The 21363-nt window shown below is 61.5% G+C and overlaps 6 protein-coding genes across 6 annotated transcripts; 3 read left to right on the forward strand and 3 right to left on the reverse strand.

Annotated features, from left to right (window-relative positions):
* Nucleotides 1-15: 15 nt before the first annotated feature.
* On the forward strand, nt 16-3241 carry TRAVEDRAFT_68788 (uncharacterized protein; the record flags this gene model as incomplete). The annotated part of the gene is made up of 2 exons (XM_008035169.1): nt 16-283; nt 1160-3241. 2 exons carry the CDS (start codon nt 16-18, stop codon nt 2845-2847), a joined length of 1956 nt encoding a protein of 651 aa, XP_008033360.1. The 3' UTR covers nt 2848-3241.
* A 3694-nt stretch (nt 3242-6935) lies between these two features.
* On the forward strand, nt 6936-8143 carry TRAVEDRAFT_110435 (FYVE-domain-containing protein; the record flags this gene model as incomplete). The annotated part of the gene is made up of 4 exons (XM_008035170.1): nt 6936-7067; nt 7185-7256; nt 7340-8003; nt 8070-8143. 4 exons carry the CDS (start codon nt 6936-6938, stop codon nt 8141-8143), a joined length of 942 nt encoding a protein of 313 aa, XP_008033361.1.
* Nucleotides 8144-12768: 4625 nt separating this feature from the next.
* TRAVEDRAFT_68790 (uncharacterized protein) lies at nt 12769-14685 on the forward strand (the record flags this gene model as incomplete). The annotated part of the gene is made up of 2 exons (XM_008035171.1): nt 12769-12804; nt 12856-14685. The coding sequence occupies 2 exons, from the start codon at nt 12769-12771 to the stop codon at nt 14683-14685; spliced, it is 1866 nt and encodes a 621-aa protein (XP_008033362.1).
* A 329-nt stretch (nt 14686-15014) lies between these two features.
* On the reverse strand, nt 15015-16975 carry TRAVEDRAFT_42643 (uncharacterized protein; the record flags this gene model as incomplete). Its single annotated transcript, XM_008034098.1, has 3 exons — nt 15015-16757; nt 16817-16826; nt 16893-16975. The coding sequence occupies 3 exons, from the start codon at nt 16973-16975 to the stop codon at nt 15015-15017; spliced, it is 1836 nt and encodes a 611-aa protein (XP_008032289.1).
* A 341-nt stretch (nt 16976-17316) lies between these two features.
* TRAVEDRAFT_42644 (uncharacterized protein) lies at nt 17317-17979 on the reverse strand (the record flags this gene model as incomplete). Its single annotated transcript, XM_008034099.1, has 1 exon — nt 17317-17979. One exon carries the CDS (start codon nt 17977-17979, stop codon nt 17317-17319), a length of 663 nt encoding a protein of 220 aa, XP_008032290.1.
* A 1559-nt stretch (nt 17980-19538) lies between these two features.
* On the reverse strand, nt 19539-21194 carry TRAVEDRAFT_42645 (uncharacterized protein; the record flags this gene model as incomplete). The annotated part of the gene is made up of 1 exon (XM_008034100.1): nt 19539-21194. The coding sequence occupies one exon, from the start codon at nt 21192-21194 to the stop codon at nt 19539-19541; it is 1656 nt and encodes a 551-aa protein (XP_008032291.1).
* Between the last annotated feature and the right edge of the window lie 169 nt (nt 21195-21363).

Genomic DNA, 21363 nt, shown 5'->3' on the forward strand with positions numbered 1-21363 from the left:
ATTGCAAAGCTGACAATGCAACCCGCAGGGCTTCTCTCCATCCCGAGCCCCAAAGCCGCACAACCGACACCACAAGCGTCCCGCCATACGCCCGCCGATGACGGGCGTGAGACCGACCCCACCCCGCCGACCACGGGGAAGAAAGCAAAGACGAAGAAGACGAAGCCTCCGAGCGCAGCCATCCCGCCCGCTCCCGCTCCATCTCCTTCTCCTGCGCCTGCGCCCACACCGGCGCCAGGACCAAAGTCGAAGCTTAGCGCGCTCTTGCAGGGTGACTTCGCCGGTGCGTCATCCTGCCTGAAAACTTCCTTTCTCCCCTCTCTCGCAATCCAAAAGGCTCCTTTATGTTGCGGGATGTGTAAAGATTTCTCGAAGCTCCGACGTGCCTCACTGCACCTTGATGGGCTTAAGACGCGACTTGCTCTCTCTCCTGGAGCGCATTGCAAAGGGATAGATTGCACTATCGCTATATCGCGTCTGGCGCTCCGCCCCTTTCTTTCAGCCCTCCGCTACATCAGACCTAGGAGGATGCGTAAGTGAGTTCGGCGCTCGACATGATTGGCACGACCTGATCGAGTGGGAGCGCCTTCTGCTTGCTCTTCGTAGATCCTTAGTGCGCTGGTGTCTTTGATCTCTATCACTTTGCACCGACCGACACCACGCTGAGGGGGCCAGACTCATTCGTCTGTTCGTGGTGCGGGCATTACGCGCAATGAGGTCGGTGGCGTTTGCCCTGTCCACACCCCGCACTTTACGAGTTCCACTACAAATTTTCCCGGCAGAGATCACCATTGATCGAGCGTTTTCCGTGCAGCATCGCGGCTTTATCTGCGTCCAAGGTGCTAGACCCACCCGCACTAGTACATGATTTACAACACCGCGGCGGGATGATCATTTCCGGAGTGTCCATCCTGTTGGAGTCTGGAGCACGAGCGTCCACCGACGCGCTTCCGCGTCTTCTCCAACTATATGCGCGCCCGAAGCACTCCAAACGCCTCTTTGCCCAGCCCGTTCAATTAACGACTGAACAGAGAACCCGCGCGAAAGCCTGTTGCCCGCCCGTCCCGCTCTTCCCAGCTTCCCCGTCTCGCCCATTCCGTCTCTCCCTTTGCGGCTCCTCTTCGCAGAGACGCTCGCCAGGTACTAACCCCGAACCCAGCAGATTCGCACATCCTCCTGTCCGGGCCGTCTCACCGCATCTCAGGCGCACTGGACGCGGCAGACGCGCTCGTCGAGCTGCTGTCCGCGGACCCCACGGCAGCGTCCGTGGACCTGGTTCTCTCGACGACGCTGAGGGCACTCAAGGCCGTCCAGGCTGTCTTCTCTCGCATGGTCGCGCGCTATGGGTCTACGACTGGGACTTCTGGAACTTGTTCCGACGATGGTCTCGCGGCTGGCAAAACCTGGGATCCTGCATTAACACTTGATATACTGGTGGGCTTTGTGCAAACGCTCGTTTGTGCTGTGGTCCCAGCTCTTCTCGCGCGATATGCCGCCGCGAAGAAAGAAACCAATAGCAGAAGGTTCGGCCTCAAACGCGCTGGGGCTGCTTGCGCGACCGCCAGAGCTACATTGACCTCTATCGACGATATTCTAGGCGGTGTATACGAACTCCTGCTCGTCCCTGCCGTGCGCGCATTCGTACTGCTCTCGGAGGGTCACCTCGTCGCGTGCTTTTCTGGCACCTCTACGCCCCGTGGAAAGAAAAGACTCGATGACGCACCGCCTGCCGTCCCTGATCTGCGCCCTGACGTCTTCACGCTGCTCGAGGGCCTCCTGGCTATCTTGGACGACGTTCTGCCGCATATTGCGCCGCCCAGTCCCTCCGCCCGCTCACCTGGCCGCACCCCTGCTGCTGCGCCTGCTCCTATTCCGGGCTCGGACCAAGTCAAGACCATGCTCGCGCTCGAATGCATCCGCGAGCTCGAGCGGCTGTACCACCCTCACACGGAGAGCCCATCCCAGGACGCATCCGATTCGCCCGCGCAAGCCTATTCTCGCCCCGCGCACACCCCGGCCTCTCTCGCAGCCTCTTCCTCGGGGACTCACGCTGCACGGCCAGGAACAGCGCCCGCCACGCTGCCTTTCTTGGAGCGTGCGCACCCACGCGCGGCGCGGGACCTCGGGGAAACTGCCTCGGGACCGGCGCAGCACGGCGGCCCCGTGCGCGACAGCCCCCGAGCGGGCGCCGCATCTGCGTCCGGTGGGAAGGCCCAGCGCGGAAGAAGAGCAAGGCAGGTGGATGCTGGGGTCGACGCGCGGATCGCGAAGCTCGCGACGAAGGACGCGGTGTGGTGGCTCTGCGCTGTGCTTGACCGGCTCTTGCCTTGTCTGCCTCCGCCATCTGCTGGACTTGGGCGCGAGACTACTGCGGGGGACGATCATACTGCATACTCCGGACCTGTGCCTGCATATAATGGACCTACCGGTACGGCTGCAGTGGGCGCGGACATCGCGCACGAAGCGGTGTACGCTGCCCTGGCGGACTTGCTTCGGCGCACACGCGCACGCGCAAGCCCGCGCGCACCCTCGTCGCGTCCGCCACCACCCCCGGCTTCGCCTTCGTCTTCTCCTCGGGGGCTCTCCCCCCGCGCTTCGAATCACGCGGAAAGCAGTCCCCCGGCACCCGGCGAGGCTATGGATGATGTGGGACCCGGCCCATCGATAGGTGCGGGCGGAGGGAAGTCGAAGCGCGGGCTGGAGAAGGCGAGCACACCTTCGCGGGGAGAGTGTCCGCGCACGGAGGATCGGCGTGCGGGGTGGGCAGGTGCGGGCGACGTAGGAATGGGCGAGGTAGAGCGGGGGATGCTGCTCGCTGTGCTGGAGCGGGCGTGGCTCGGCGTCTGACGCGCCTGGGTGTGTATGTGCGCCTTCCATACACGTCATGACAGTGCGCTCGCTTCGCTTCTGCTTCCACCCTCGATATCGTCGCGTCGGGCGCGCGCGGGCGGAGCTCGCGCCTCGAGGCTGGCGTGGCCGCTGGGGGCAATGTGCATACACCGGCAAGGCAAGCGACGGGCTCTCGCGCGACGTGCAGGGCGGCTCGCGATTGGCCGCGCGCTCGGGAGGCAGGACCGCAGCGTCGACCGGATTGGCTGCGGGCCAATGGGCGTGCGCGCCGCGCGATTGGCCCGCCCGCTTGGCGTGCCCACGCTCCCTCTCCTCCGTGCCGCTACGCAAACACGTAAACACGGCTGTCCTGTATTCTGCTCCGTGCTCGTGGCCCGTTCTGCCGTCTTCCATCTGTGCGCCCCGACAAATGGCTTACGGACGTGTGCGCCGCGTTACCACATCCGCCGCCCTGCCCTCGTGCCAGGGCCGCGGCCGCGAGCGCGCGCGCGCCGACTGCCCCCTCCGGTGTCTATCGGGGGGAAGCCCGTGCGCCCGATGCTCCAGCTGGCAAGAAGCCCGTTCTAAATGCGCCTGATTGCGAGTGCGTGTACGTACCACATACCGCATATGTCGTCCCTCTCGCCCGCTGGCGAGGACACGTTGTGGTCCGCGCATGTCGTTGTCAATGTCGCTCCTGATGGTCCGAGGAAGAATAAATGACAGCGCGAGCGCCGTCACGGAGGCTGGTATGGGGATATACCTAACGCGGCGGGCTCGCGCGTCCCAGGAGGTGGTTCCGCCCGGTCTGTCAGTGGAGATGCCCGAGTTGTGGGCGCCCGTATGGGCGGCGCGCCGTTCGCGGATTTCAGGACGCGGCAGGATCCGCGGGGTGGTGCATGAATCACGTCCGCGCGTCCCCGGAACCCTGCGCGACGTCGCGACGCTATCGCGTCGGGTGCGAGGATGCTATCCCGGGACGAAGCGCGAGCACGAGTCGAGGAGAGGCACCGATCGACGCCGTCCTTCGCGTCCGAGCGCTGGAGGCCAGCGAATGCCGAGAGCGGACGCGCCTCTGTAAAGAAAGAGGGCGCGTCTCATATCGACTCGCGATAGCGCGACCCTATGAGCCCTAATTAGTGATATGATAGAGGAGCCATGTTCGCGTGCACCGTACGGGTAGACCGACTGCGCTCCCCAGATGGGAGCGGGGCGGGGGAGTGGATCCCCTACAGTGCAACTGAACTGAGACTGTTCCCGTGCTGCAAAGCGTTAGCACGCCTCGGACGCGGTTGAAGTTGGGGGCCAATCGGGTAGGGAAGGCCAGCCATCATGCAACGGGATTGGACACCGCGGCCGCTCCCAGCAGACGCAATGGGGCCTGCGCTGCGCGGGTCTGATGTGAGCATCTTCTGTGTGGGCGCGCGGGACCAGTACCAAACCTGCTCACCGGCCTCTGGACGTCACCCGTACTGAATGGCGGTGGATATACAACGCCATTTACCGTTGATGGCCGCTAAGCCGGGGAGTATACGAGGCTATTGGTTAACGGACGTCCAGGCTGGTGGGGAGCGTACTGTATGCAGCGCTACGCGCACGAAACAGCGTGGGCGTCGTGGCGTCCGGTTATCTACACGCGTTTGGCCTACGCCGTCGACGGCGGCGGCGTGTGTGAGCTGCTCGAAGGACTCTGGTCCGCTCGCGCGGGGCGGTAACGGCACCTCGAGCCTGGGCGCTGTCGTGTAGAGTGTTATCTGGTGGCGTCGTGGTCGCCGGGTGGCGCACAGCGCTGCCGGTAAGTTGCCGTACGAGGGTGGTCGCGTTGCTCTGGTGTAATGGTCTTGCATGTTCAGTTGCTTGGTTTGTGCGTGCGGTCTTGTGTGTGTGGCCCTGGAGGTGTCAGTGTCAGTGACGGTGCGTGGATATTACGGTGAACCCCCGATCGAGGCTTCAGTGAAGCGATATCTGAGTCTGTTCCGCAGTGTGATGGAGTTCGTCTGAACGTTTACTGTACCGTGGCGTAAGCTTAGGGGCATTTGTTGGGGTATGAATGTAATAAGTGTGTGTGTAGGTTGTAGCTTACGGTCTGGATAGCGGTCTTTGTAGCCTCGAGGAAACCCTCTTGGAAGTCGGCCTAACCGCGTCGCGGTGCTCTCGTGCAACACCCACCGTGTGGCATGCATGCACGCGACCCAGGAGGGTAAACTATGCCGTCAACAAGTCGTAAAGCCAAACACATGCGAATGTTACACGTACGGCAAAGCCAGGAACCTGAATTCCGAGGTGCAAGCATGCACCGCAGCCTGCACGCGTATGTCACAGCCCGTGGTCGACGGACGAGCGAGAGGGCCGAGTTCGTGAGAGTTGAAGCGAGCGTCGGCGAGGACATCAGCAACGCCCCTCTCGCCCGCGCGGACGATCGCCCGATCAGCCTTGCCCCATTGGGCGCCGCGGCGGACCCACTCGTGGCCACCGTCGGGGGCGAGCGGCCGTCGCGCTGCTGGGGCCGGGCACACCCCAGGCAAGCGGAGGCAGCGTCGGTCGCCATCAGCCGGCGGGTGTGCAAAAAGAACGTCGGCGCGGAACAGCGGGGGCCTGGCACCGAGCCACTCGCCCTGGGCCAATTGCGCGGGGACGCGAACCGTTCTGCCTGGGTTCTGCCAGGGCGCGCCATCGCGGGGAGTCGCGCCCGCTCTAAGTGGCTCGCGACCCCTGTCCCTCGCCCTCGACCTCTCGCGCGTCGGCGAAATGCAAAAAGAAAATGCAGGGCGGGCGAACGCTATCGCGCGCGGTGACATCACCTGCCCAGCGCGCCCCTCCTCCCCCACTCGCGATCGCGCTCCCCATTTTCCAAGTATCTTCTGCTCGCGCGCCGAGGCCTGCGCACCTTTTCTGATAGCAGCGGAGCCTGGTGCAGAAGCGCAGCGCGCCCGAGCAACGCGCGGCCGCGCGACGTGCGTCGAGGCAGCGCGCTCGCTGCTCGACGAAAGCGGCGGGTGGAGAGCCCAGCTGGGGCGGGGCCGCGCGCGTCCGCTTGGGCAGCTCGGTCGGGCTCGCGCGCGATGCGCAGCGCGCGACAGGCCGCTGACGTGAGAGGAGGCAGGGCCCGCGATCGTGGGAGCGGCGGGGGGCCTGGCTGCCAGGTGGCACGCAGTGCCTGCCCGATTGGGTGGGCGCACGGCTCGGCTACGCTGCAAATTACACCCGCGGGGCGACGGTGCGTCCGGCAAACAATTTCTTCTGCTCAGAAACGTTGCGGCGCGCCTGCGGCCGGGGACCGTCGACAGGCCGTGATCGAATACCCGACGGACCCAAATCCAGCGCGCACATGGCCCCGCTGCTGGGGTGCGCCACTGTCGTCGGTGCGACTGACGGCGCGGTGGCGACCGGTGTGGGGGGGTGGGGAGCAGCGCCGCGATATAGGAGGTTGAGACATGTGAATTGGGCCGCGGGCTCCTGGGCAGAGGAAGAAAGAGACAATGGTGATAGACTTTGAATGGGGGGAAGAGGCAAGCAGGGAGGTAGGACCACGCCGCGAGGTGGGCGCTGCGGAAAGGGGGCGCGGGGATTGGCGGGGGCAGCGACGGACGAGAGGCCACCGCCTCGGGGAAACCGCAGGATATTCCGAAGGTTTGGCCGAATCCCGGCAAGTTGCGCTGAAACAGCGACGCGCGACGGTCGATGTAAAGTTTATTTCGATTTGGCAGGTCCGCTCCCGCGCGCCGGGGCGCAGGCGCCCGCGTGGCCTGCCCGCATTCGCGTGCGCATGTATTTAACGATCCGGAGGGATCCCCGCCCTGCTCGCGACTCCTCCGCTCAGAGGCTGCCACTTACCCTCCTCCATCCTCCGCCCGCTCCAGCCCCCGCCTGCCCATCACTCCCTCGACCTCTCCCATTCAGCCGCCACCACACTCAACATGGCGCTCGCTCAGGTCCTCGTATCCAGGCTCGGCTCCCTCCCTCGCTCTCACCGCGCCGCCCTCCAAGACGATGCGTCCAGCATCATCTCCGAGGGTATGTCCCCGCGTCGCGTACCGTCCCTTGACGCGTCCATGCTAAGGCACGCGCGTTCGACAGATGCCACCACCTCCCTCGGCGCGTCCTCCATGAGCTCGTCATACGACGCGCGCTCGTGCCACTCCGAGCCCGCGACCTCTTTCTCGCAGGCCTCGTCCTCCCTCCCGCGCCCGCGCCACAACGAGCACCTCGCGGTCCTCCTGCAGAAGCGCCTCTGGAAGGTGAGTTCCGTTCGAACGCCCAAACCACATCTCCGCATCTTTGTTGCCATCGCGCCCCCCTCCCTCGCCCGTCTCCGAGCGCACGTGATTGACGCCCTCTTCCTCTGATTCGCACAGCCCGACTCCCAGGCCTCCCACTGCGACACCTTCATCTGCCGTAAGGCGTTCAGCATCTGGGAGCGCAGACATGTGAGCCCACGCCCCGCTGTCATCCGCCTTGATGAACTCCGGGCTCATCGTATCTTATCTTTGCGTTCGCTCCAACCCTACAGCACTGCCGGAAATGCGGCGGTGTATTCTGCGCAGAGTGCACGAGCAGGACCACGGCCCTGCTCGACACCTCGAAGCTCTCGTTCCTCCACCCCCCGCGGAACGTCCCCATCTTCTTGTACAACTCGCCCGACTCGCCCGTCCTCGACGCGCGCGTGTGCGACGAGTGCTGGGACCAGATCCACGGCTGCAAGAGCCCGCGCTCGCCCGTGATATCCAAGCTCTCAAACCCCATTGCGCTCGTGCGCGACACGGAGAGCAGCACCGGCTCCGGCTCCTCATCCGTGTCCTCTTCCATTAGCACGCCTCCGGATGGCTCACCGCTTTCCGCACTCGCGTCGCGCCCGGCGCTCCGACGCACCCCTACTTCCCCGCGCATCCCTGCGTCCCCGCTCCGCTCCACCACCCCCGTTCCGCAGTCTATCGCTGTCTCCGTCGCCCACCTCTCCGACTCAGAGCTCTCTCTCGGAGAGCTCGACTCGTATCCGCTGAAGCGCGCGAGCAGCGTTTGCAAGGCGAATGGCGGCGGACGGTGGGAGCCGAAGCCCATTCCCGAGTATGTCGCGAAGCGCATCCCGGGATGCAAGCCCGCGTACGAGCTCGAGATCGAGCAGGAAGCGGAGGAGCGTCGGCGGCGCCGCGCGAACCCGGTCATCAAGGATGGTGGTGAGTGAAAGCTTCTGTTCGGGCGGGCTGGCGGCGCGCTGACATGTGGCTGGCGCCCGTTGACAGACTTCCAACTTCGTGCGCCTCGCGAGATCGAGCCACGCTCGCCGGCGGGTCCCATCACGCTCTCTACCTTCTGAGTCCGGCGGCGGCGTAGTAGCCCTGCCCTGCTCTCATTGGCCATCCCATGCATCCCCTGGCCGACCTCCCTCCGTCTCGAATCTGTCCATCGCTGCTCTCTCCCTGGAAGGCCCTGCTGCCTAGGAGCCCTTGTTTTCTGTCTGTGCATGTGTCTCTCTGTGCGCCTATGCTGTGTACTGTGTATTCTTATTATTATCCCGCCCGCGACATCTCCCGCCTCCCCCGTACGTACGTATGTGCCGTTTAGTGCGTTATATGTGCTTTTACTGTCGATACCTTCCTCCTCGTTACCCTTGGCCGTGTTTATACCTTGTCAGTTATTGCCCCCACCTCCCCACCCTTGCCCCCTTTCTCTTCCCTTCCCCCCTCTCGTCCGTCCCGGACTCGGCGTCGACGCCTCGGACTCACTATATGTCTATAATTTGCCCGGCTCGCCCCGTTCTCCGAACCCTCGCCCGCTTCCCATCTCTCCCTCTCCACCTCCCTCCGCTATAATCGCCTCTCCGGGGCCCTCCATCCACGGGACAGTCGCTTCTCCGCTCTGCCCTCCACCCGCCCCGGCTCCCGTCTCCGACCCTCCTGCTCCCTCCCCTGCCCCCCTGCCTGCTCGTAGTCCCCTCACAGCGTGCAGGGCGGCGGCGGGCCGGGCGTTCGGTCGCTACTCGCTGCGTACTTATCGATATTCCGTATAGTGCCCGTACCCTACGTGTACCCCGCGTACCATATGATGCATTGCATGCAATAGACTTCCCCTCGTTATGACCTCACCTTCTGGCCTGCGTCTCGACCTCCAGCTCGCATCAAGTTCAAGCCCGACATCTTCACAAATGTCGGGTTTCAAGATATATTGCGTCACTTCACTGGCCTTCTCGGGGACTCTAGAGTCGGCCTCGACTCGTTCGGTATTCTACAGGGTCTCTGGTGCATCTATGTTGCATCGCTCTCCGTCCAACATATCTCAGATTTCCGCCCGACATACGCCAATCGGCTCGGCGTCCCCGGGCGCGCCCACCCCAGCCCGGGGACGCAGCGCAGATACACGTCGAGCCTAGCGCGAAGCGCGAAGGTCCGGACACGTCCACGTCCACGTCAATGTGTTCGAATTCCGCAGGGAAGCCCGCACGACGCGCGCGGACCTTGCGCGCGCATCCAGACGTCGCCGGCCACCTTGGGCAGAAGGACGCAGACCGATAGGGCGATCGAGCCTGCCGGAGCTTGCTGCCACTACTGGTGGTCGACGTGGACGGGAATTCGAAGCGAAGCGCGAGCGGACGCGGACGATTTACGGCGCCCGGGCCTGGGGCCCGTGGCCATGGACCGACGCTGTGGAGGCTTGTGCAGCCTTCTGCGTTCCCAAGTTCGCACCGCGCTGACGGTGACGAGGCCGGCCGGAGGGACGTCAGCGCCCAGCCGGATCGCCGTGCCTCTATCTAGCAGGTGTGGGCGGGCGGTGACGCGGTGTCGCGGACGCTGTGTGCGTGTGAGCTCTTGGAAGGGGCGATATGCCACATGCGCACGCCGGCCGCGGTACCTGGAGGCCGTCGTATGGGCGACGAGGAACGGGGGACGCATGGCGGAGCGGAGATGAGGCACTGGATGGTGGACGGCGCGCGCGGTACCGCACGAGCGCACAGGCATGTGCTATTTCCCCGGAGTCGTAGGTATCGACGGTGCAGCTGCGCTCGCGACGTTCGCTGCACGCACATATGACAGACAAGCCTTGGCCCTGGTTTCACAGCTGTTGTCTCCATGTACACCACGCTCGGTCGACATCATCCAAACCGCACCCGCGTCCAAGTCCGAAACCATCCCATCTGTCGATGTACGGTCGCGTCTCCCAACCGGCAACATACGCCGCGCCAAACGCCCGCTGAATCGCCGGCCTCTTGGACGGGTCGCAGGTTCCCATGCTAGCGCGCGCCGCGGGCGGGGGCACATGTCTGGCATGTCGGAAATGCCTTTCGCGTAAGCATTAAGGTCGGGACCCCGCCCGCGTTTGTCTGGCCCGTGGACGCGCGGGCGGCCAGGAGGGGTTTGGGCTGCTCTGAGTGCTCCCGCGCCCCCGCGGGCTGATGCGCGTTCATATTGGTGTGCGCGGGTCTGAGTCCGCGAAGGACGCCGATGGATGGACGGCGATGGGGTCTTGTCACTGGTCGGACTTGTGGTCTTGTTGCGTTGGTGCGTGATGGACGTCGTGTTCGTCGGAGGCCGACAATTGAGTGGTACTTACTGGGCACTAATTGCCGGCCGGCGTACAATATCAGAGCGGACGCGGAACAGGCTCCAGGACGTGCGCGGGGCCGGGAATCACGGGCGGGCAGCAGCTGGTGCTCATGAGCAGGCCTGAGCTCCGGCATCTGAGGTGGGCGCGACGCAGCCCCGGGGAAGCTCCGCGCTCTATCTGCGATCTGGCCGTCCCTGGAGCTGGAGGCGAAGTCAGCATGGGAGGCACGCGGGGGACTGACTGACCGTGGGCCACGAGCTATTGCTGTCGTGTTCATCAGCGTTTGACTGATGCGGGAAGTGCAGATATTATTTGGGGGCGGTCCTTATCCTGGTGCGTGTTCGTGTCTTGTTTGACTTTCGTGTTAGCGTTCGTTGTGTGAGATGTGGGCACGACGCGGCAGTGCACTGGACGAGATGCTCACCATCCATGGTGGGTCTTCTGGTATGCATCACGCCGATGGCGTCGAAGGTTCAGTACCCCGCGTGCAGTACCACGATAGCGCTGCGCCAAGTAAGTACGAGCAATGCTCGAGCAACGCGGAAGCGAGAACCTTGTAGAGTGAGTCGTCGGAATGGCGAGTACGCTCGATCACGATCAAGGTGCCACTACTACTAGCGTTACGGGATCGTGGCGCGCAGAAGTCCGGACGCCCATAACCTGCTCTAAGAGACCAGCGTAGGCGTTACCGCTCTCCTTGTTGCTCTAACGGCCGCTGAGCTAGCGTGAGGGCGTGAAGCCAATTACGGCACAGGTCTCAGCTTCGAGCTAACGAACCTCAAGCTCCCATCCATCTACCTCTGATGCCACCCACAGCACTCACAGACGATACCACCCAACACGCACCGCCGCCCACCACGGAGCCCACCATGTATCATGATGCCAGCCTCTCGAGAAGCACAACCCAGCACACTGCGGCCCGAACCGTATCATCCGCGCTGCACCGCATGCACGCTTCGCATCCCGAGCAGGCTGGAAAGAACACGCAGGCCTGGGAGCGGGGGGCTGCAGCGGCGTGGCGCGCGAACTTACCTGTGGGGTGGGCCCTCTGCTGAAGTGCTTAGGGCGTCTGCGGGCGTGTACACTGGAGCTGCTGCTTGACACGGGGGATCGCCGGTGCCAGTGCTCCCGCGGCGCCTGTAGGATAGTGTCCGGCGCTCCGAGCGACTCGAGTGTGGGATCGCACCGAGTTGGACTAGTGCGCGGGGAGCGTCGGAGTTGCGCGATGGGACGGCGGCGGATATGAGGAGCTGGCGTGGCAATATACGCAAGCTGAACTGGGTTGTTGAATACCAGAGGAGAGGTGCGACGCATGCGCTTGGGCTCCGAGTTTTGATGAAGGCGGAGCGCGGGCGATAGCACCCAATGTACGCAGGTATAATGTCCGAGTCGGAGTGGAGGGACGGAAAGAAGCGGAGTGGGGGCGGTGTAGGATAGTACTGGTTCATGGGGGACGCGTGATATGACGAGCGTTCGTGCTTAATGCAACAGGTGCTAGGTTGCTTCATACGGGGTGCTCTGAAGCACGCTAGAGGCTTGGAGCGGGTGTCAATGGGTTCAAGCGCTGCAATAGAGAAAGACAACGTCAGTGCATGCGCAGTGTTTGATCAAGTCGACATTGCCCAAAAGGTCGGTCTCTCAAACACGCCGCACTTGCGAGCGGCCGTGGATCCTCGTGCGCCACCTAGGCATCAGTTTTACTGCGCAAACCCATATGAACACATGCCTATATGCCTGCGGAAACCATACAAGTCCTGACGGAGCTGGAGATGATCAAGGCAACGATCGTCGCGCGCTGAAATGCCTCGGGGAGCCAGCCTAGCGACATCTGTCCATCCTGGGTTTCTGTGTTGGAGTTCCAGGTCTATCTATATGAGATATGAACATACCCGAATGCCGCCACATGGATGTTGGAGGAGAGAGCCAACGCACTCACAAGTAGTCGGGTCACCACAGTCTGTGCGGCCACGAGGCGACATTCCGCGGCCCGGCCAGGCGCCAAGTACGTCCCACAACCCGTACGTTGCTCTCTATGCTTCGAACCACTGCGACATCTCGCCCGTGTCCTTCTAAGCTCTTCTTATCTTGCTGACAGCTTTCAGAGGATATAGGTTGCCTTTCTCATGGCCCTTCGCGGGATCCACCATTCCGTCTGTTCTAACGTCGGAGCTTCTAGATGTGGCTCGTATTGACTCATGCTAAAGATCTATACCACCGAAACTCTAGCGGCCATTGACGTCGAAGTACGCAGTCATGGAAGTACGTACGAGTGAAAAGGTTGCTTCCACAACGCGTGTATGCGGCATGGTGTCCTGTCGTTGACGCGGAAAGGTTCCATAAGTATCCTAGGTCTTCGTCTCGCCTCCACTGACGATCGTCCATTCCTTAGTGACCTTCAACATGGCCTTGGAGTCATCAAGGATGGAACAACTTCCCGTGAGCCATGTACGTAGGCTCTCTGGATTGTATTGCTTACTCCGACTGTAGTTACATGAGGGCACTGCCCTTGCTCATAGTGCTTTCCTTCACACTCTGGACACCACTTCAAACCTCCTAGATCTCTCCCATGCCACACCCTGCCGCATTCGTCTAGTGGACTGCAAAAGCGTAGTCGAGCACGGCTTTCTGCGCATCATCGAATTTGCGGAGTTCCCCACCATCGCCTACGCCGCCATATCGTACCCGTGGCGCGGTGTATCCGTAAACCCCAGCGACACGGCAGATTCCCCCTTCTCTGTTCGAGGAGCGGAGCACGCCGATCCAGTCGGCGTCGACGCTCTGCGCAGTGCATGCGCGGCTGCTCTACGCCTCTCCTGCGCCTACCTCTGGGTAGATCGACTTTCCATCATACAAACGAACAAAGAGGACAAGACGTGGCAGATCCGCAACATGTACAAGGTGTATCTCTCGTGTCGTGTCTGCATTGTCCTCGCAGGCGGCTTGCGTCGTCTGGTCCGCCTCGATGAAGAAACGCCGTGGATCCACCGGAGCTGGACGTTACAAGAAGTACTCGCACCGCCCTCCACAGTAGTGCTGATCCGCTGGAAGCTAGGGCCCGGGCGTGCTTCGAGCGGAGGTATCAGCACCCCCGTCTCGGTCGAAGAAGCCGTCCCAGGCGCGTCCGCATACATCCCGCTCCCGCTCGTCCTCCAAGTCTGCACCACCGGCACGCTATCCTTCACCAGCACGCCCAGCGCGACACAGCCCGCGCGTTCCACTATGATGAAAGCGTGCATATTCAGCGCGCTCCAGCAGGACGCCCCGCGCGCAGACGAGATTCCCTTCTGGCAGCCGCAGCGGCGCATATTTGCACCGGCCGTCGTCGCAGTCGCAGTCGCGCTGGACGCCGTGCTCGTCGAATCCGATTCCGAGGTCCGCCGCTACGCCGTATGGCAGAGCGCGCTCATGCGCACCTCCTCGCGCCCCGTCGACATGGTGCTGAGCATCATGGGCCTCTTCGGCGTCGAGCTCGACCCGGGCGCGTTCCACGAGAACGACCGCAGGGGCGCGACCGTCGCGCTCGCGCAGGCGATCCTCGCTGCTGGCGGGTGCGCGAGCTGGATGGGTGCGGCGTTCCGCCTCGACCCGGACCGGTGCCTCTCGACGTTCCCGCAGTTTCCGCGGACGAGTGTCGCGGGCGCGGCGCTGGTGAGGACGAAGGAGGGTGTTAGGGAGGTGTCGCGGCTGGTGGGCCCGGTGTACCCCATCCAGGATGCGCTGGTACCGCTTCCGCGCGGGCGCATGGACGACGAGGGGTATGTCACGTTCACCGCAAAAGGTGTGCCGCTTGTAGAGGTGCTGGACACTCCCGGGCCCGACGACCCTCAAGCCAGCGACATATTTCAGGCCTTGGACGGTTCACGATGGCGAATACTCGACGACCCGCGGTCGTCTCCCACCGATAAGTCGACCTTGGACACGTATGCGATCCTGCTTGGCTGGTTCCACAAGTATCACCCCGGAGCCTCGCCTGCCAACGGAGAGACGATCCTCGTCATCCTCGCACAGCAGCATCTAGGCCAGCCCGCACGGTACCACGTCCGTTCCTTCGTCACGCTCCGCGCCAGCCACAAGCCACAGCTCCTCCTTTGGCCAGACCGCGAGTTCTGCGTGGGTGGACCGGATCCCCTGGCTGAAGGAGAATCAACTGCGACGGGACAGGAAGAGCCCATGGTCGAGACGTATGTGGAGAGAGACGCGCTGTGGCCGCGAATGCCTTGGAGCAAACCTATTGTGACCGCGGAGGACGAGGCGGTCCGTAAGGCGAGATGGGCTGTCCCTCAGCAAGTTCTTGAACGGAATTGGCATCAGGAATGATCCTGAGTGATGCTCGGGGTTGCTAGGAAAAAAGAGGGATCCCGCTATCAACGTCATCGTGATTAGAAGACTTGAGAGTGTACTTCTCGCTCATGATGATGGCAAGCACCGGCCACTAGTCTATCGCCAGTAGCGAGTATGTGACCAGGGAAGAACTGGGGATTGGGCGATTGTACACAACGGCATCCGTACATCTGGGGGACATGCCATGCTAGATAGAAACGTATCTAGGATAGCCTGCTTCTGCTAAATCGCATTTGTTAGGATGACATCGCAGCTCGAACACCTGGGGGACCAGAGCCACAACGCACCAGCACAGACAGTCGGGATTACCAGAGCGTGCTCGGCCACGGCTCCGACTTGACGCTCTTTGGCCACGCACCCGGTTCGACGCAGTACGCTGGGAGGTCCATCTCCGGCATGTCGTCCATCACCTTAACCTCCGCCGTCACAAAGTGTTCTCGAAGCCGTGCAAGCTCTCCCTGATTGACGCTTACGCGGTGCGGAATCTCCAGCACGAGGTGCTCCAGGTAGTCGTATGCGCCCGACGCGAGTTCGCACAGGATGCCCGCGAGAATTAGCACGGGCACGGGCACGGGCACGAGCTTGGGCCACGGCCATGCGTTCTGGTTCTGTACATTCCGCACTTCGGGGCGGTATCCGTACACGATGCGTAATGTGGTGATTGGCGGCCATGATACCGCGTCGCGCATGTCAGGCAAGAGGGCCAAGCTCGGGCGCGCGCACATCCAGTCGATCTGCATCTGGTTGGCCAGCACGAAGGTGTCGAGGGCAGGCATGGCCGCGATGGTTTTCTTGAGCAGGAGCGCAGATTCTGTGGCTAGCAAGTCCTTCTGACGGCCGGTGGAGGGCGGGACGTCCGTAAGCCACAGCTCGCGCACGGTGCCAAGCGCCTGAGGTCCTCCTCGGAGCAACGGGGCGACCGTGTCCAGTAACGTAGCCGTGGTCGCGCGGTACGTGCGTCGAGGCCCGCTCGCAGTCATCCCCCATAAAAAAGAGTAGTCAACGTCGGTGCTTGAACGATAGGGGTACCGCCCTATGTTGAGCAGCGACGTCCCAGCGAGGAGGTCACGGGGGAGCACGGGGTCGAGAGGCGTCCGGAGGTGGTGTAGCTGCAGTGCGAGACCGTCTTGATCTGCCAGCACTTGGGAGAGGATGTATGACGCCAGATGACCGTTCATCTTCAGTAGCGCCACCCGGCGGAGGCGGCGGCAGGCGTGAAGCGTGCGTGGCGTCTGGCAGTCGAAGGCGAACGGCGGATCCGGCTGGAGTGGGTCTGGGTAATCCCTGACATCTTCGAGGTGCAGGGACTCAAGAGTGTCGCAAAAGGCCAATATGCGCTGTATCTTTGATTGGGCATAGAAATAATCAACATTCTTGATCGCAAGGTGGGTGACGGGGAAGAGGAAACCGGGCGTGTCGAGGTAGCATAACTCCAAACAGACACGTCTGAGTCGAGGGACGTACTCCGGGTAGGTGTAATCGGGCACATCATGAAAATACCCCCATTGTTCAGATTCTTCCTCGCTCGGGTCCGGATGCTCGTAGAACTGGACGGAAAGCGACTCGAGGTGAGGCAGAAGGCCTTCAGTAAGTATGTCCTGCAAGGCATCCCTGGTTATGCGGCCTGCAGAATCCCTGACATGGAGCACCCGCAGCCTGTTCCGGAGATCCTTGGCCACGTCGGCCGGGACGTACTCTGAAATCCGTCCGACGGGCAGGAATAGCTCTAGGGGCATACCTCGACTCCTCTGCGCAAATAGGCGAGCACGAGAAGGCGGGCCCTCCGTGATGCTTGTCCAGAGGGCGGGACATCCCAGGGCAACTTGGCGTAGCCGTCGGCACGTCTGCGATATGGGGATGATCATCGCCGTGTCGTACATCTCGGCGTCCCAAACCGGCCGAAGCATGTCCGACTTCACCGCATCGGGGATGAATGCCATGATGATTTGTAGCAGCTCTGTGGGGATGGAGAGAAGAGGTCGTCGTGCGTTGAAAATTTCGCGTATATTGGCGGCGGTCCCGTCCATCAGCTGGATGACACGAAGTAACTGCATTGGGGATGAGGATACCGGAAACAACCTGTGGGTCATGCGAGGTTAAGACGTACAGCTTCATCTCTATTTGGTACATATTAGCATCGGGAAATACTCAGCGCAGTCCATGCAAATGCGATTATAACGTACGATGGCATGGAGCACATACGCCCTTGGAGTTGCGTGAGGTGCGTCTCGACGTTCTCCACTAGGGTGCGCTCTTCCGGTATCATCACTGGTATCTTGTACTAGGTCTTCCTGTGGTGCTTGAGATATCCAAACGCTGACAAGCCGTACGGAGCGCTACGTCATCGCCTCGACTGTCGACAACACAAGTGATGGTTGAGGGTAAGTAACTCGGGTATCAGTAACCGAATATACCAACTACTATGTAGATCTGATAACACTAATCTGATTCGAGTAAGATATTTCTGATACATCTTGACAACTAACCGATTATCATCACCCAAGGTCCTATGCCGGTTGGTTCAAAATGGGCGTTAGCTCTATCACAGATGTGTGAGCTGCCGCTACGCAGTGCGCACCTCTCCCCGAGAAAGTCTCCCTCAAGCTCTCACCAAATCCTATGTGGCCACGGGTCGTTAACATCAGGCGGCCACGCCGACCTCTCGACACAGTACTCCGGGAGAGCCATGGTAGGCGTCTCCTCGACCATCCTGACCTGCGTCGTCTTGAAGTGCGTGCGGAGCCGCGCGATGTCCCCGCCGTCGACGTCCATCCACCGCAGGTGGCCCGGAACCTCGATCACGAGGTGCTCAAGATAGTCGTACGCGCCCGACGCGAGCTCGTCGACGAGGCCGGTGAGGTCGAGCGGGGGCATGACGGGCGCGGAGCCGTCGCGCGGCATCTCCCAGTCCTCGCGCAGGTGCGGGCCGTACCCGTGCACGATCCGCAGCGTCGTGATACTTGGCCGGACGCGGGCGTCGCGGGCGTCGGGCAGCAGGAAGAGGCTGGGCCGTCCGCCTTCCGCCCAGACCGCCTGGAAGTGGTTAGCGAGGACAACGGTGTCGAGGCGCGGCATGGCTGCGACGATGGTTTTGAGCGAGGAGATCTGGCTGGGAGAGGGGGGATGGGCAGTGGGACTGGACACGTCCGCCAACCAGAGCTCGCGTGCATCCGTGAGCGCCGTCGCAGCGTTCTCGAGCAGAGGATCTGCGACCTCCTCAAGGGTTTTTGTGGCCGTGCGGAGCGTGCGCCGAGAACCGCACACGGACATGCCCCATATGTACCAATATTCTCGGTCGCTGAGCGAAGGATATCTTCCAATGGTGACGCAAGATACATCACCTGGGAAATGGCTATGAATGGGATGCACGAGGTCGCAGCCTCTAGGCCTCCAGATTTCGTGTAGCTGTAACACAAACCCGGCTTGATCGGCACAGACTAAAGAGCATATATAAGACGCCAGATAGCCGTCTATCACTTTGAGAGAGACCCTGCGGAGACGGCGGCATGATGGTAGGGCGACAGGTGCGGGAAGAGAGAATCCATGGGGAGGTCTGTACGGATGATGATCGCTGTCTGCTAGACTGTCAAGATGAAGGAATTGGAGGGCGTCGCAAGTCGACAGGACAGACTTAATCCTTGTATGTATATGGCGCTCCACGACATCGTGGAGCGCTAGATGAGTGAGTGAGGATAGGACGGTGTTGGAGCCTGGATCGCAAGAGTATAGATAGAGGCGGCGGAGCTTGGGGAGGCATTCTGTCGTGAGAGGTAGGGTGAAGGGGTATCCCCCCTCCTCATCCAGCGGCTTCTCATAACGGGAGTGCACACAAAGTGTCTCCAGCATCGGCAGAGTACTAGAGAGGATGCGCTGCAATGCAATGTCTATGTCAGGGCGGGGAGCGTAGCCAATATGAAGCTCCCGGGCTCTGGTCGGTAGATCTCCTGCGATGGCGGTAAGGTCGTAGCTGCGGGGCGTCCGAGTGGGTAAGCAAGCAATCAAGGGGAGTCCTCGAGTCCTTTGGATGAGTGACTGAGCAAGTGGGAGCGGGAGGCCTGCGAGATTCGTCCACAGGGAAGGACAGCCTACCGCGACCTCGCGGAGCCGCCTGCACGTCTGAGAGATAGGGATGATCATGGTTGTGTCGTATGTGCCAACGTGCCAGACGGGTCGCCGGGACATTATGAAGGGCGGTGCGATTGGATTTGGGATGAGCATCATGATGTCTTGTAAGAGTTCTGTGGGAATGGACAAGAGAGGTCGGCGTGCATTGAGGAGCACTTGAACGTCGGCAGCCGACTCAGCCATGCAACGCCTTATGTGAAGGAGCTGCGCAAAAATGTTCAATTCAAGCTTGAGTGTGCAACCGACGGCCCAGGCAAGAACGTACGGCAGCTTCCCTGTGGAGTTGAAACCGGGGTGAGATAGCATCCTGCATAGTATGCAATCACGTACGACCGTGAAACGGAGCACGTTTGCTGTTTGAGGTGCGCGATGAAAGTCTCGACAGTCTCTACGAGACAGCAATCATCCGGGTCCATCAGTGGTTGCTCTTGATGTTTTGGCTCTGGGGCTCTGGAGAGATTCGAAGGGAATTCGGGAACACTATTCACTCAGTCGAAGCGTATGCTGGTCGGAAGCAAGCCTGAGGCCGACTAGGGTAACCGAAGCGCTGATATATCTGATAACAACTCATATGATTCGAGTAAGGCATTTGTGATACACGTTACTAGTACTTACAACCCTAAGCCAACCACATCGTGACATACCTACTGAATTTCTCCCTCCCCTCCTATGCCGCAGCTAGGCTATCACAGCAACAGTAGACATCACCCGGGCCAGAGCCTGTAGGGCCACGGCTCATTGCTCGGCCACGCGGCGGGCTCATTACAGTACGCCGGGAGCGCAATCGTTGGTGTTTCGTCCACTACTCTCACCTCCACCACTTCGCAGTGCGCGCGGAGCCCGTCGACGTCTCCCGCATCGACGGCGACATGAGACGGGGTCTCCAGCACGAGGTGTCGAATATAGCCGTACGCGCCCGACGAAAGCTCCTCGAGTATGCGTGTGAGGTACAGCGGGTGCACAGCGGGCGTCGGATCGGGGCGCGAGGACCACAGATTGAGGACGTGCGGTCCGTATACGTACGCGATGCGCACCGTTGTGGGGCGAGGCACGGATACAGCGTCTTCGTGGACGCTAGGGAGCAGACGGAGGCTTGGGGACGAGCCTGTCCACGGCGCCTGGAACTGGTTGACGAGCGTGACGGTTTCGAGCGCGGGCATGCGCTTGATGAGGGTCGACAGCGCGGCGACGTCGGCGGAGGGCAGCATGCCTGGTACGTCGCATATGGCGGGAGAGACGTCGGTGAGCCACAGCTCGCGCACGTTCGCGAGCGCCGCGGCGCCACCTTCGCGTAGTATGCCGGCGACCTCGTCCAGGGTTTCGCCGACCATGCGGAGCGTACGCTGATCAGAGCCGGACGCGGTCATGCCCCATACATACGGGCCGCCAGGGACCCTCTCCGCAGGTTGCGGGTACCTGCCGATGACGACCTGCGAGGGGTTTTTGAGTAGCCTATGGTGGTGCATCGTGATCGAACGGTCGGAATCCGGATAGATCTTGTGCAGCTGCACTGCGAGCTGCGGCTGGTCGCCCAGCACAAGGGAGAGAATGAAGAACGCAAGCCGGTTGTACATGGACAGCAGCGAGACTCTGCGCAGGCCGCCGCACGACGGTACGACAGACACCGTCGGGAGGCGGCGGTGTTCGCCCGAAGGCTCGAATAAATCTCCCTGGTCTTCCATCTCTTCGAGGTGCAGCGACTGGAGAGAGTGGCATTCCGGCAAAATGGCTTCGATCATCGCATGGACAAGCGGTACGATGATGACGTGTAGTGCTAGGTGCGTGAGGGAGGACAGGAGCGTGTCGTATGAAGCCAGATCGCATGCACCGAGATAGAGGCGGCGAAGTCGTGGGAGGCGTTCTTGTGCGAGGGGCAGCTCGAAGAGATATTGGCCGCTTTCGTCAGCGTCCTCGGGCTGGGCCACCTCCACGAATTGTACGGAGAGTATCTCGAGGTTCGGCAGGGGGAGAGAAAATAGATGTTCTAGGGCTGGTGTCGACCTCTCCAGATTGCCAAGGTCTAGCTCCCGGACCCTCAGCAAATGATCTTTAGCGGTGTCATTGGATGGGAGGTCGTCGGCATAGAGTGTAGGGTTTGGCAAAAAGGTTTTCAGAGTAAGACCTCGGCTCCTTTGTGCGAATAGCTGGGAAAGTGGAGGGGACCAGCTTCCGACGCTCGTCCACAACGAAGGAGAATCGAGGGCAATAGTCCGGAGTTGCCTGCATGTCTGGGAGATTGGCATGAGCATCCTTATGTCGTGCACGTCGATGTGCCATGCGCGCCGAAAATTAGACATGGTGTCCGGAGTGAGCGCGTCGGGAATGTGGGAGATGATCATGAGGAGGATCTCTATCGGCATACTGAGAAGTGGCTGGCGTGAATTGATAGTGGTTTCGTCCATGTTCAAGATGTCTCTGGAGGCTGTGAGACGTTGTGGTTAAGTTTGGCCCGGATTGTAGTCTATAGAGGTACTGTTAGTACGTTCTCCATGTAATCAACGTCATCAATGTAAGGCGATAGTCTGCATT

Source organism: Trametes versicolor (assembly GCF_000271585.1).
Source record: "Trametes versicolor FP-101664 SS1 unplaced genomic scaffold TRAVEscaffold_1, whole genome shotgun sequence".
Lineage (NCBI taxonomy): Eukaryota > Fungi > Basidiomycota > Agaricomycetes > Polyporales > Polyporaceae > Trametes > Trametes versicolor.